The 15799-nt window shown below is 44.2% G+C and overlaps 1 protein-coding gene across 7 annotated transcripts in view; it reads left to right on the top strand.

Moving 5' to 3' along the window:
- The window catches only part of LOC124265190 (protein mono-ADP-ribosyltransferase PARP14-like), a 215893-nt gene that overhangs the window by 87816 nt on the left and 112278 nt on the right, over positions 1-15799 (top strand). For all 7 annotated transcript variants that reach the window (XM_046699981.1, XM_046699986.1, XM_046699984.1 and 4 more), the window contains 3 exons: positions 6917-7337; positions 7794-7936; positions 9486-9660. In XM_046699981.1, the coding sequence (XP_046555937.1) occupies positions 6917-7337; positions 7794-7936; positions 9486-9660 (739 nt within the window). The remainder of the gene's footprint in view (positions 1-6916; positions 7338-7793; positions 7937-9485; positions 9661-15799) is intronic.

Genomic DNA, 15799 nt, shown 5'->3' with positions numbered 1-15799 from the left:
ATTGGCTTTCCCAAGACATCGGAAATGTGTCATTATTTTTATCATTATTTAAGCAGAGGTTAGTTGATTGTTCAAAACAAAATATCAGTAGCAATATCATGGATTCATCCAGTCTTGTACATTTTAGAAGTATTATATCATTATTGCCTCTTGATAATCACATTTTAAGAATTAATGTAAGAGACTTAAGAAGATATTTATGTTTGTTAAGATTCAATGCATTACCATTACGATGTAATATTAGATGGAAGGATACTATGAACACAGATGTAATTTGTAAGATGTGTAATAGTAATGGAAATGAAGATGAAGTCCACTTCCTATTTGAATGTGATAAATATGTAACACTACGAAAACTTATTTACCTCTATGGAAGAATTTAACAAATGCTTGTAAATTCATAAAGTTAATATTTTTTTCTTATCCTGACTCATGATCTTTTGCTTATCTCCCTTTCCTTTTCGAATGGTAGTGGAACACTAGAATCCCTTGAAGTTCCCAAAGCGGACGTAAAAATACACTCACCCACGAGTTACCTCACTTTTGCCCTTTTCCCGCAAACAGTCATGTGACCAGCCTTACTTGTCACTCTCCCCCTTTTTGCCCAAGTGGATGGTTGGGCGAGCACTGGAGTCCCTTATACGGCATTATATACTTTTTATTTAGGTCCTATTCTTCAAAATTACGCTGTGTATGGATTTGGCAATAACTACTATGTATTATATGTAAAGATTTTATTTCATCGTTATGTAACTTTGTTTACATTTCATGAAATCTTGCAGTGTTTGCAGGCACAGGTTATCCGTGGCTGATCCTCACCCCCAGTGCCTTTCGTGCATAAAACCATGTTCTTCCAGCTTGCGCTGTACTTATTGTGTTGATTTATCAAATCTTCAATTTAATCAATATTTGTCTTATATCTATAGACGTGCCATGGATCGGGTGAGGAAGTCATCTCAAGTCACTGCTGATAAAACAGGAGATCAGCCTTCAAACCGTATGTTGCTTGCTACTGCTGAAGTTCATAATACTGGTGCTATGTTTAGTGCGTTGGAGGGGCAGTTTGCTAATAAGGGGGCCAAGAAGAGATCGACGCAGTTGACTCCGTCTCAGGCTAAGAAAAACGCCATCGCATCGTTTCTACAAGCATCTGGTTACTGATCAGAGGGTAATTCTACGTGTGCTAGTAAGTCAACGCATCAGAAATCCTTCAACGAAGAGATATTACCTCCACATGAAGTAGGCGTTTTTGATGACCCCCCCCTTCCTTCTACCCAAAGTACCTATGAGTTCAGCGACTCAATCGACTTGTACAACTACTAGATCGTCCCCAGCTGTTTGACGAACTACCACCTACTTCTCAACGGAGTGAAGTTGAGGCGCAGAACACATCAGCGTTTGCGAACACTGTCTACACCGCAGCAGCTTCAACCAATGCAGAACTTTGACCCGGGTGAATTTATGAGACAATTCACTAACCAGATGATGGCCATGATGGAACGTAGGTTCGAGGAAGAAGCGAAGGCTCAGCGAAGCCTCTCATCTACCAACAACGTGCGCAAACCTACGGACCAGCGTGAACCTACTCCTCATAGAACTACATCTCAAGACTACGTTGGTGAACGTACACCTTTGCGAAGGTCTCAACAGTCGGACAACTCTGTCATCTTGAAAGAGGATAGAAAAGATGAGATGCCTACTCACAGTTCTACATCAGCTAGATCGAGATCTCATATCTTTCACAGACGCTCGAAGTCACCATCACGGTAGAGGTTCATTTAGAGGTTCATGGCACCTATAGAAGGTTCACATCACAAAAGTTCGCATCAAGGATACATCTACGGTACAGACATCTTCAAGGGATAGCTCACATCACAGAGGTTTGCATAAGAGATGAATCTACAGATAGAGGTTCGTGAAAAGAGCACTCTCAAGATCGACATTCGCATAAGGAGGATTCTTCAGATAGAGGTTCTCGAAAGGATGATGAAGGTTCGAGAAGGGATACAGGTTCGCGAGATGGATGAGTCGCAGAGGCCTAGCACCAATATTCAGGAGACTTTGGATCAGCAGCAGACTTCATCTTCCCAGACTCAGAGGTTACAGCATGGATTGCCAGCTGGTTGAACTTGGAGTCTCCTTCTAAGGATAAAGATGAAGTCTACTTATAGGATGTGCGTAACGATCTACTTTTGAACTCACAATACCATCCCTCCCGATTGAACCTATATCCAAGGTACCCTCTAATCCCACGCGACAGCTTTCAATTTTAAAGCATCCAAGTACCAGAGTCAGCATCTACCATCATTTAATGTGAAGAGATTCCCCTTACATCATATGGATCCATTTACAAAGGCTTTCTGGATGGATGATAACATAAAGTTACTCAACGACTCACGAAAAAAGATGTATAAAGTGGAAGATGAAAAGCTATGTCAACTTGATACTGCTACAAGGAGATCCTTCTTCAGGTTGGCCAGGTCCAGAGCCATCAATGAAGCATTGATCAATAAATTTCAGAACTCCAGTTCGGAAGAGGATAGAATGATATATTCAGCCCTCATAACACAGAAGAAGGACCAATACTTTTTATCGGACCATCTGGCATCTATATTTGCAGGTCTCACTTTACTATGCAGACAAGGGCTACGTGCATCCTGTTCATGGAGTGATAGATTCACCCAACTGCTACTGAGAGCTTGATGGGTGGTGCCTACTATCTTCGGAGGACAAATAAAGGATGCAGCTGAGGAAGCTATGCATGACTCTAGAGAAGTTATGATGATAAAATCCATAGATACTCTTGCCAACGTCATCCGTCATACTTCGCAAAAGTATAACAGCAAGTCCAAATATTCTGGCATACAGAAGGCAAAGGAGAAGTACCCCAGCTTCAGAGGCAGCAAAGGATCTCCCATCCAGAAATTATAGATGAAACTCAGGGAGAGGCTGCACTCCCAGAGGATCCAGAGGAACTAGACGTTGATATCAAGGTTCGGAACGACTGGAGTCTTCCACCCCCAGCCGTTCCTGTAAAACCGTCGACAGTGGGTGGAATACTAAAGGACGACTATGTCTCCCAAGTACTAAGAGAAGGATACAGAGTACAACTCAAGGCCACACCTCCGCTAACCCTCAGCGGTCTTCAACTATGCAGAGGAACAGGCAGACAAACTACAAGAAGCCATCGACAGACTACTTATGAAGGAGGCGGTAGAGATAATAGATCAGCATCATCTCACTCCAGGCTTCTATTCCCCAATTTTTCTAGTACACAAGCAGAACTCCAAGGAGAAGTTCAGACTGATTTACAACATGCAAAAAATTCAACAAAGACTATCTACTGAAACCAGAGAGGTTCAGAATGATCCACCTACCTCAGCTCAGACGACTTGTCCGTGCAGCAGATTACATGGCCACCATAGACCTGCAGGATGCGTATCTACACATTCCCATACATCCGGAATCAAGAAAGTATCTACGATTCCTATTCAGAGGGCAGCACTTCCAATGGAACGTGCTACCGTTTGGAATATCTTCAGCTCCGTGGCTATTCACACGAGTAACCAAGCCTATTGTCGCATATCTACATTATCGAGGTCTACGCAATGCCTTCTACTTGGACGACGGAATTCAGGTCCACCAAGATACCAGTCTACTCAGACTACAGCTGAACTTCACGATCAAGTTGCTCACTCATCTAGGATGGTTGGTGAACCTTATGAAGTCAGAGTTGGAACCAAAACAAGATCTGTAATTTCTGGGGATAATGTTTATCACAACACAGAATCGTATTGTCGTCCCAGAAGATCGTTGGGTCAAGATACAAGCCATGATTCCACCAGCAGTCAATTCTCTCCATTAACACTATGATCATGGCAAGTTCTACTCGGTCTGCTAACCTCGGCGCAGGACTTGACTCGCTAAACGGTTCCTGACAAAACTTCTAGACAGCGTCGACCCTATTTTGCTGCCAGACAACCTCAAGAGGTATCTACTGTGGTGGACGCACAGGTCGAACGTTTGCGGAGGGACCTATTTACAAGAGCTGGCTTTTGACACACATCTCTACGCAGACGCTGCGGTGCAGGGCTGGGGTGCGCATCTCAACAATCAAGTTGCATCAGGAAGTTGGTCCAAAATAGAGCAGCATCTTCACATCAATCTGCTGGAGATGAAAGCCGTGATCAACGCCTTACAACTATTGTCGAGCTCGCTGAACAACAGAATGCTGATGGTCCACACGGAAAACTCTACAGTGGCATTCTCCATAAATCGGCAAGGATCCACAAGGTCTCCAAGCCTGCTAAAGCTCACATTCCAGTTGTTCCACATCACGGAGAAAGCAAACATCTGGATAAAGGCTATGTCACATACCCGGAGCTAAGAACGTACTTGCAGACGCTCTTCCTAATTCACTGCACCCGTCACCTACAGAATGGATACTCCATCCAGAAGCATTTCGGCTCATCATAAGGGAAATAGGATCCCCTTGCACAGACCTGTTTGCCATGAGGTTCAACAAACAACTACAAACGTTTATCTCACCGGTTCCAGATCCTCAAGCCTGGGCAACAGATGCACTGAGCATATCTTAGGAAGGACTAAACGCTTACGAGATATTACTTCAAGAAGTACTGTTGAAGATCAAACAGACACAGGTGCTACAACTGACTTTGGTCGCCTACTGGCCAGCAGATAGAAGAATGCTGGTTCCCTAGACCAATAGAAGATCTCGAAGTCAAGCAATCCAAGTTACCAGATTGGCCGAACCTACTCATACATCCACACACCAAGCAAGTCCACGGGAACCCGACAGTGTTCCAGCTACACGTGTGAACCGTATCAAAACATGTATGAAGAAAAGAGGATACTCCGCCAGGGCAGCCAAGGCAGTAACGCTAGCGTTACGCAGATCTACTTGTAACCTGTATGATGACAAATGGCTGAAGTTTGAGACTTATGCAAGGTGGAAAGGCTTCACTGCGATGAAAGCTACTCTTCCTCAAGTGGCGGAATATGTGTCATCTTACTGACTGACTGACTGAGTTTCGTTTTACGCCGCTTTTAGCAATATTCCAGCAACATCACGGCGGGGGACACCAGAAATGGGCTTCACACATTGTACCCATGTGGGGATTCGAACCCGGGGCTTCGCCGTGACGAGCCAACGCTTTAACCTCTAGGCTACCCCACTGCCCCTGTGTCATCTTAGACAGACTAGACATCTGAAAGGTTCGACATTATCTACGTACCTCGCCGCCATCAGTACAGTTATTACCATGAAAACAGGCATCATGTTGACGAAAGTACCAGAATGACTTGCTCTGCTGAGATCTTTTAAACTGGAGAACCAGCAAAAGAAGTTCAGAGCTCCAGCCTGGGATCTGAATGTAATTCTACGTCATCTTACAAGTGATGCCTACAAACCTCTAGACCAGACTACCCTCGAGCTGCTGATACAGAAGACTCTGTTCCTGCTTGCGCTAGCCACGGCAGCTCGAATATCAGAGATACATGCGCTGGACTTTGGTTGAACCAGATTTGACATTGGGGCAACATGCTGCAGTTCATCTAGGACTTAGATGGGACTTCATTGCCAAGAACCAACTACATGGTCAGCCAGATAGACAGTTCCACGTACCAGCGCTATCTACAATACTCTGGTCAAAGGATATAAGAGACCTATCCTTGTGTCTCGTCAGATCCCTGAAGATATATCTTTAAAAGACTGAGACAAGGAGACAAAAATTCAAACGCCTCCTAGAGCTTCCAATTCACACGAAGTCAGAGCACTGGCTCTGCACGGAAATTGCTCTATACCAGCAATTATGGAGGGCTGCTTTTGGAAGTCGGACACAGTGTTTGCCAACCACTACCTCCAAGACATAGCCACTGATTGGCATTCACCAATTTTGGCCTCTCTTTGAGGAACTAACGGTTCCTAAACGGCGCTGAGTTGTAAAATCACACCCTTTATCACGTTGACCTGTTGACAACTTTTACTAAGGAAAAAGTATTAGTTTGAAAGTCCATGCGCACAGTCTAGCACAGGCTAGCATGAGTGATTAAAGATCCTGTACGGGTAAAGATCTTACCTGTACGTGAAGGGGTCGCAACTCATTTATGATAAAGATCTTATCATAATCTATGAGTTGTTATGAGATATCTAGTAATAAGAAGAAACTAGTTTATCTGTAGCCACATGAATCAGCATGATTCAAATTGTCTGAGACTGAAGTAAGACAAGAAAGTGGTCCCCCCGAGTTATGACGCAAGTTGGAAGAATAGGATTACGGAAATGCTGTTTTGCAATTCCCATGGGGGGATACAAGACGTATCTAAGGACAGTTGATGAATCCATGAAGTGGCTTAACCCACTACCAATCCGTCGGATTCTATAAGCAAAAGATCATGAGTCAGGATAAGAAAAAATATGTAATTTTTCAAGTAAAATTGATATTTTTATACTTATCCTGACTCATGATGAGAAGCCCTCCCAACCACCCCGCTGAAGACACTTTGGATTTCACAGCAAATCCAAGTGCATGGGCAGAAATTCAGGAGAGAGTGGCAAGTAAGGCTGGTCACATGACTGTTTGCGCGGGAAAAGGGCAAAAGGGAGGTAACTCATTGTCGAGTGTATTTTTACGTCCGCTTTGGGAACTTCAAGGAATTCAAGTGTTCCACTACAATTCGAAAAGGAAGGGGAGATAAGCAAAAGATCATGAGTCAGGATAAGTATAAAAATATCAATTTTACTTGAAAAATTACATTATATAAGGAGACAGTTCACTGTTTTAGTTCTTAATGTATTCACACTAATGTGTTCAGTGTCTTGTGAAAAATGAATAAGTCACCATGATGCAGTTTAGGAAGAGTTTATGTTATGACATTGTTCTGTGTTTTGTTGTAGGAAGCAAAGATTCAAGATCTAGAGGCCAAGTTCAGCATTTCTGTTGACTATAACCGTTCAAGAGGAAGGGTTAAACTTCAAGGTCTTACAAATGATGTCATCACAGCCATGGAGGCAGTACACAAGATTGTACAGGAGGCTCTTCGTGAGGAACAGCAATCTGAGAAGGCCGAGATGTTGTCATCCTACGTTCAGTGGTCATACATTGAAGTAGATATTACAGGCTCATCACAACCAGTAGAATATGATAAGATCATAAATCAACAAATTGAAGAAGCTTATCAAAACAAGAAGCCTTTTATACGTCTGCCTCTTGACACTGATGGGAAGATCTATGTTGTTGATTTAAACAACATGGAAGAATATGATTCAGATGTTCCCAGTGATAAAGTCTCTGTGATCAGAAAAGATCTAATCAAAGGTTTGTTAGTTTCTCAGCCTCAGTGACCGCACCTGGTCAACAACTGGCCTAACTGTATTGAATAAATCTGGGAATATTGACCCAATATTGACGAAGTCAAACATCACACATCAATAACTGCAATGTTAGGGGTTTCAGACGTCACTGACAATAAATACATCCAGTATGGGCTAATGTGAAACAAATTTCATTGGAAAAGATAAATTTGATAGTTGGCTGAATTGTTGAGTTCTGAAAAGGCCCGAGATATCATCTACTATAATCAGACAAATTAGGTTTACGTACAGGTTACACGTTAATATGAAATATGCTGTGATTACATAAATGTAAGGCTGTAAGTCTTACTCAGACGTTATCCAAAAAGATGCTTCGACAAACAAAAACTGTATAGCCTGAACACATTCAGCATAATTGTGAAAAATTGTGTGCCTGTTGACATATATCTATGATCTTCAGGAGCATCGTTTGAGCCTCCTCCCAACTGGACACAAATGACAACGGAAAGTGAAATGGTACCACTTAACAATACAGCTCCGGAGTACACAGATGTTCAACAGAAATTTCACGGCAGCCTTGGAAGACCTGCCAACATTTTGAAGGTTATTTACTGCATTGTTCATAAAAATAATTGACACTTGGTGCATGACTTTCTTAGGGTAGGGCCAAGATTAAAGGTGGTCCTGAGTGACCGTCTTATAAGATCAAAGTGACAGTGAATGTTTCAGTATGCTAGCTTTTTTCACTTAGATACCTGCAGATTATTTTAGAAATGTTATATTGTTTGACTATGTATACAGTACAAGAGACGTCAAGCTTATGTTCATTGGTTTAGGTATATATGACCTGCTTTTAATGTGAAACGTGGACAGTTTGTTACTGATATGTTCAGTTTTACACTGATAATTATTTGAAGTGAATGATCATTATGATTATATTTTAAATGTTTCTTGGCACCATGGGTTTTACCAGAGTGGTTAATGTCTGAGATCATCATTAGTGCTGCCGTTCCTTCCATGTTTAGCTGACACTCTGAGATATCACTAGATGTCTGTTCAAACCAGCAGTACACCCCAATCACTCACAGTAGTAGGATAAGGAATCATATTATCCTCTGGACTAGACATTAAATGGGTTTCCTCACTGAAGGTAAAGTCACTGGAATTGTCATTTGGGAGTTTCTTTGTTTGTGGAGCCAAACTTCTTGTGTTTTCAGAATGCAGCGAATGATTTTAGCTCAATGCGAGTGTATGGTCATTATGCAGGATGTACTAATTGCTTTCTTATTAATATAGCTAAAGCAATATGGATGTCTGTTTAAAATGCTGATATGAACGGTGTGTATTTCCCCACCCTGAGATATCACAGGGATATTGCTCAGAGCAGCAGTAGAGGTTCATGTGCCACAAACCCATTCTAATATGTTTTGGAAAAACACAAACAATGGCACTGTGAATATATGAATTACTTTGCAGATTATTTGAATTTGTCTAGTACCCTCTTCTTCCCAAGAGCTGTTTCCTTCTTGGTACAGAGTTTTGTTGATCTGATTTCGTGTAATACATGTAGGGCTTCAATGAGTCTTTTTTCTTGGACTCGAGTACTCGATAGGTCAAGCTCGACTCAGACCTGAGTACAAAGTCTCAAATGATATATAATATCAGATTTTAATGGCCGCTCATGCTTAGCACATGGCAGGCAGACAGACTGACAACGTAACCCAATTAAAGAAAACCAAATGCTTCTCAAAGAAGTAACCCAATTAGAGTTATAACCCCTTATCGAGTCCTGGAGACCTAGAAAATGGACTCGAGTCCAGTTAAACCTGACTCTTACTCAAGTACCCAGGGAGCCCCTAAATACAACCCCAATATATTTTTATGGAAACGAATAAGGGAACACATGAAAGTACAAGTGTTCCTTTATATACTTTCATGTGTTCCCTCATTCGTTTCCATGGGTATATACAACCTTTGAAGAAGAGGTTTGTTGAATGTTTAAGGTTGTCCTGTTCTCAGCCAGTTGTGTGCGATTCAAGGTAGGGAGGGTGTTGTTGCAGATGTGCATGTTTCTATTCACCTTCGTGTGGATGTCATGCAATGTGTTATTCCTGAAAACCTAATAATGTGCAGTATTTCCTTTGTCTGACAGATTGAACGTGTACAGACCAAGTTCCTGTGGCAGCAGTATGTTGCGAAGAAACGCCAGTTGGACTCACAGAACCAAGGTCAAACAAATGAGACTGTGTTGTGGCATGGCACTGCTGTAGACGCCATTCCCAGTATCTGTAAAGGTGGCTTTAATCGCAGCTACTGTGGAAAGAATGGTAAGTTCCAACTAGGAGGTCATTCACGACATGATTAAGCTACATATGCTATATTCTCACCTCTCTTGAACACAAGCTTCAGATTAGCTACATGTGGAACAAAGCCTGTAGTCCTTCCCCCATCCAAATTTCTGTCCATCTGCCTGTTACTGACAGGAACATTTTCTTAGCATATCATGAATTTAAGACATGAAACACCTGGACAGTGCAGAAACTTTACATGGATGAAAGCAGTGGGTGAGTATGGCAATATCACCATGCCAGCCTCCTATCTCACAGTATGCACCTCTCTTCTTCTTCTACGACCATGTGTGGACAACGTGCTGTAGGCTAAGTTGAATCAAAACTTCCTGGCCTTCCTGCCCCCACTCCGATAGCAGTACCTGTCAATCATCTCAATAAGCGTGCAGATTGCTCAGATGATCACGTGATGTTCTGTGCCGGTCATTCTCTTTCTTGTAGCCACGACGTGTGGATGTGTGCTGATTCTTAATGAGATTTTGACTGTGTTCAATATGGGTAAATCTCGTCGCAGTGCTTCTAATAAACACAAACATTGCAACAAGTGTAATAGTAACTTTTCAGCTGGGGACCCACATGCATGGTGTGTGGATTGTTTGGAATGTTGCGATTGGTCGCACCGTTGTACATACTGTGATCAACTTGATGATGATGCTTGTTCAGAATATCGCCGGGTAGCTTCCCGACGTTTTACTGACAGGGATCACCGTAAACCCTCAGAGGGTCCTTCCTCATGTAAACGTTCGAAATCTTACCTCCAGAGCGCCGCTTGCTTTCACTGCGCCGCTTGCTCCTGGTTTGGCGCTTACTGTCGGAGTGCCTATTGCCTCCTATGCGCCGCTTGCTCGCGGTTCGTCGCTTACAGTCGGAGCGCCGCTTGCTTCTTATAAGCCGCTTGCTCCCGGTTCGGCGCTTACTGTCGGAGCGCCGTTTACTTCCAATGTGCCACTTGATCCCTGTTCCGCATTTACTGTCGGAGCACCGCTTGCTTCCATTGCGTCGCTTGGTCCTGGTTCAGCAATTCCTGTCTGAGCGTCTCTTGCTTCCAGTGTAACGCTTACTTCCAATATACCACAGTCTTCCAGTGTGCTGCTTTCTCTTGGTTCAACGTTTGCCTTTGCCAGGTCATCCACCCATGCCAGCCTCTGATTCTACTTTGCCTCCTACTTGTGGCCTCTGCTTTACGTCAGCAAGTCCCAGCTCCATCCTCGACTGTTCAGCCAGCTGGCCCTCCGACCGTTCCTCAATCGGTTTACGCCCTCTCCTACTTCAGATGACACTTCGGCTTCAGATGTTAGCATTGATGCCGTTGACACACCTCAGTTACTGGTTTGGATTGCTGATAACCTTCGCCTACCTCGTAGCAGTTCACCTATGGACTTGTTGACTAGCTTTGATATGAAACCGGGTGATTTCGGCTCTATCACCTTTCCACCTCGTCCCTGCATTACTCAACTTGCGACTTCTCGTGACGAGGCATTTGACAACTTAAGGAAGGTTAAGGATGGGTTTGCGGCACCTCGCTTTAACTTGGCGGCTTCCCATGTTCATGGGTTTTTACGTTGATTGTCTCGCCTTCTGTGGATGATGACATCGCACTTTTGGGATCTAAACAGAGAGTCTATTTTCCCTTTCTGGTTGAGGACCGTGAGTTGCCGCACCTGTATGGCGCCATTCGGAGGATCTTAGCTCCCCTCAACTTGGTTTTGACGGCAATTGAAGCTGTGGCTATGTCTGTCTGCGGCTTCCCCTCAACAGGCTTATATTAGGGCTTCAATGATGTTGTTACAGGAGCAGTTCCAGACCACCTTGGATCAGCTGGCCCATTTTTTCTCCTACCTCACGGCGCAGGGGCCCGCTTCACTTATCTTTGTGGGAGGATAGATTTCGGACAGATCATTTCCGTCAACCTTAGTCGGGCAAATCACTCTTTAATGGGGCTATAAGAGATATAGCCGTAAAGGTTGGGCTGGATGCTCATTTGCAGGTCTCTGCCTCCCAATCGTACCTATCAAGGCTTGCCTAGTAGGCGGAAGACTTGGGATTTATGCCCTCAGTTGGACCATCTTGGACGACCCTTACGTTCTCTCCACTTTGTTCAAGGGGGTTTCAACTTCAGGCATCAGCAACCCTCCTCTCACATTATTTCTGGAGCACAGGACGTATCCCGCTCGTCAAACAACTGTGCTACGATCCACCATAGCTACGCTTCTTCAGAAACTCCAGCCGACCCAGGGTTTTACTCTCCAATCTTTCTGGTTCTGAAAAAGGATTCCAACAAATTGAGACTCATCTTCAACATGAAGGTCTTCAACGAGATGTTCCTACAACCACTGCCTCATTTCCGTATGGTGTTGGTGGCTCTACTCAAGACTGTCATCAAGCCTGGAGATTACATGGTCAGCCTAGACCTTCAGGATGCGTACCTTCACATTCCGATCTTCCCGGACCATCGCAAGTTTCTTCGTTTCGTCTTCGAGGGCACCCAGTATCATTTGCGGGTACTCCCGTTTGGAATTTCTTCTGCTCCGTGGCTATTTAACGGGTGACGAAGCCCATCACCAGCTTCCTCCATTGCAAGGGGATACCGTTCGAAACTTACATCGACGACTGTATCCAGGCTCAGGCCGACCGTGCACTCCTCCTACGTCACCTTGGGTTCATGATGTGTGAAATGTGTGAAGCCCATTTCTGGTGTCCCCTGCCGTGATTTTGCTGTAATATTGCTAAAAGCGGCGTAAAACCATACTCACTCACGATGCAGCTACTTCACCAGTTATGCTGGCTTGTCAACATGGAGAAGTCGGAGCTAGTCCCTTCACGCCGCCTGCAGTTTATCGGGGCGGTGTTCAACACAGATCTCAATAGACTGTTTGTGCTGAGGGACCTTTTCTACAAGATCCGGCAATTAGTTCCCCTTCCGTTGTCTCAATCCAGGACTCTTCGTCAATGGCAGGAGCTCCGGGGTCTCTTGAAGTCGGACGAGGCATTGACCCTCAGGGGTCAACTTCAGCTTCGACCGTTGCAGTTATTCCTGGCTCCACACATCAGGGTGGGCAACCCGCTTTCCATGATCACGTTACCTCCGGCGCTCTTTCCCCATCTTCTCTGGTGGATGGAAGAGTTGAACGTCTGTGGCAGAGTCTGCTTAAGGCCGTTCATCCCGACTAACCACCTGTACATGGACGCATCTCCACACGGGTGGCACATCAACCGGATGTGGTCAACAGGGTCTCCTCAACCCCTGCAGTGGATACAACGGTTCTTCCAGTTGGTGGACGATCTCGACATCTCCGTTCGAGCCAACCATATTCCAGGAGTGAAGAACGTGATTGCGGATTCTCTGTCCCAGCTGCTTCATCCCTCCCCGACAGAGTGGAAACTACATCCAAAGGTGTTCCAGACCGTCTGCCTTCCGCTGACGACTCCGACAGTAGATCTGTTCAACCACCAGTTGCCTCTGTTCGTGTCTCTCATTCCGGACCCTCTGGCCTGGGGTCTCGACGCTCTAGCTATTCCTTGGGACAACCTAAATGCGTACGCGTTTCCGCCAGTGGCCCTACTGCCACACATACTACTGAAACTGCGCACGACTCAGCGGATGACACTTCTTTTGGTCGTGCCCTGTTGGCCGGCCAGAGGGTGGTTCGTCGATATACAAGAACTGGCCAGATCCTGTACCACTTTCCAAACGCATGATCTTACGCTCTGATGATTAGCTGATTGGTCTACAGTCACCTACCTGGCTCTCTTAACACCCTTAATCCGACACTTGTGGTTGCAGAGAATAAACTATGTGGGATTACCGCCAACTTGGGATCTTTCTGTTGTGCTTAATCAAAATGTTTGGAGATTAATGTATTTTTCTCTTGCGGGCACTGCCCTCAAATATCAATGTTTACTAAATGTCATGATCCAACTACAGTCATCCGACACTGTTGCATGCATATCAGAAATGGTACTAAATGTCATCTAGTTATCTTCATGGTAGATCTAGTTATGTAAAAATATTCACAGAAATAAAAAATACTAACAATACATACTTGTTTTCATTTATTAACATTCATAGATGGCATAACATACATATATAATCACATAAGCGAACAGTTTCATATCTATTTCATGACCACATTGGCACAAAACTCACGTTTGTTTTAACCGCATATCAGCTGCCATTATGACCCGGATGTTGAATATGTTACGGTTTCCATACAACTAATTCCATAATAACATGTGGACGTCTAATGTACAATCAGGCGTGTATCATAACATATATAATTTATAACTTGAAAAAGTCTTTGATGGTCATTAACATCAAACACGTCTAAGTGGTGTGTCAGAAATGTTTGCAAAGTGTTCAGCGATGTTTTGGCCTCAGATAGCTTGAAGCATTGGAACCAGTCGTTAGAGGCGGCTCAACCACTAAGCAGACTGCTTCAGGATGTCGAATCACGGTTGATCGTCAATCTTCACATCAAACTTCTGCTCAGCAAAAGTGATGACTTCTTGTTGTGTTGTCTGGGGTTTGTCTTTCTTCAAAAGGAGATTTCTTTCTTGATCAATGGCGTAACTTCTACAAGGGGTAAACAGCTTAGCAGGTGGTGTACTTTCGTGACAAACATCTTGTAATGAAAACTCATGTCGGTTGTAAACATTTTATACAGCTCTACTGTTATTTCTTGATTAAATCGTCTCAATTAATTATCCTGTGTTCCTAATTAACAAGTGTGATGTTCACTGGCGCGGTGTCAAGCAGCCAGTAAGGCTGCACGCTAATTACCACTCCGCGTGTGATTGTTTGTATCTGGTCGGATCATCCGACCCGGCTGTGTTGATTAACCGGATTAGCGAATGTTTTACAATGTATTTACAATAATCAGCTGCTAGATTGGTGTGTGAATCGGAATCGCGAGAATGTCGGATAAACGAGTAATTATCACTGTTTTAAATGGTTCCCTAATTTTTGTCCGGATTAACGTGATTGTCCGGATTAGCGAGTGTCGGATTAGCGAGCTGACTGTACTCTTCATCCCGTTGTCTGTTGCCTCCACCTCGGAAGTCTCGCTCACCACTTTGGCTTTTGGTTGAGGTCCACTATCCTGCTATCCTATGCCTATGCCGACCTTCTTCCATCTTCGACTGCGAATCCTCATGAAACTTGGGCTCTAGCTTCCACCATGGCGCTTCATAGGAACTGTTCCCTCCAGGAGGGATGTTTTTGGAAGTCAGATACCGTTTTCGCCTCACACTATCTTCGGGATCTCTCGGTCATGGACGTGGAGGGCTTGCACCAGTTCGGTCCTCTGGTCCTAGCTCAGCAGCTGTCATCGACTTGTGCTCGCAGATGAGAAGCAGTTCTTCCGCCTGTCGGTTTTGCTTTCTGTACCTAATAAAAGATATCAATGTCATCTTTATCTTTGTACCTTTATCTTAGACCACCTCACCTAGGGAACTAGGGCGTGTCTGCACTGTCATAGGTATGACTCAATAGACTGAGAGGCCAGTCTTGTGCTACAAACAGATGTGGTCGACACTCTGCTTACTGACCTCTATTCTCTGAGCAATTACGTCAGTGAAGTGTTGATTACCTGCATGGTTTCTTCCTTTCTTCCTTTGGTAAGTTAGGGGGATTGGTACTGAACGTTGAACCAGTTGAGCGACCGGGCTATTCCCTCTTTCACCGCCTTCCAGCGTGTGTCTGTGGGGGGTAGTTTCGAAGCAGGGACTGTCCAGATTAAGGTCTTCGACTTTAATTCACTGGGTTCACTTGATAAATCGCAGGGAGGCAGGGTCTACTTGCCAAACTGCGTCTTTTTGCTTGTCAAAAGTTGCGGCTGAAAACCACTGAAAAATTCGGAACCGACCAATCCCCAGAGTTTTTGTGCTGTGTAAGCTAAGGGGTTATCAGAAGCAACCCATCACAAGTTCGGAGTTAGCATATCGGGAGTTGGTGCTTTCTCCTGGCCTCCTTGTGTTATGCGACCTCACGGTTGTAGAGTTGACACAGGGTAATCTGCGGCCCACCTGCCAACCGTGGGATAATGCATACCATGAGATAGGATAAGTTTTAAAATTTGGAAATTTTACTATAAATTGTATATTTATATGCTTATCCTAT

This window comes from Haliotis rubra, unplaced genomic scaffold, assembly GCF_003918875.1.
Source record: "Haliotis rubra isolate DU_JTF1 unplaced genomic scaffold, ASM391887v1 Scf966, whole genome shotgun sequence".
Lineage (NCBI taxonomy): Eukaryota > Metazoa > Mollusca > Gastropoda > Lepetellida > Haliotidae > Haliotis > Haliotis rubra.
Note: the sequence above shows the minus strand (reverse complement) of the source record. Positions and strands in the feature narration are given on the sequence as shown.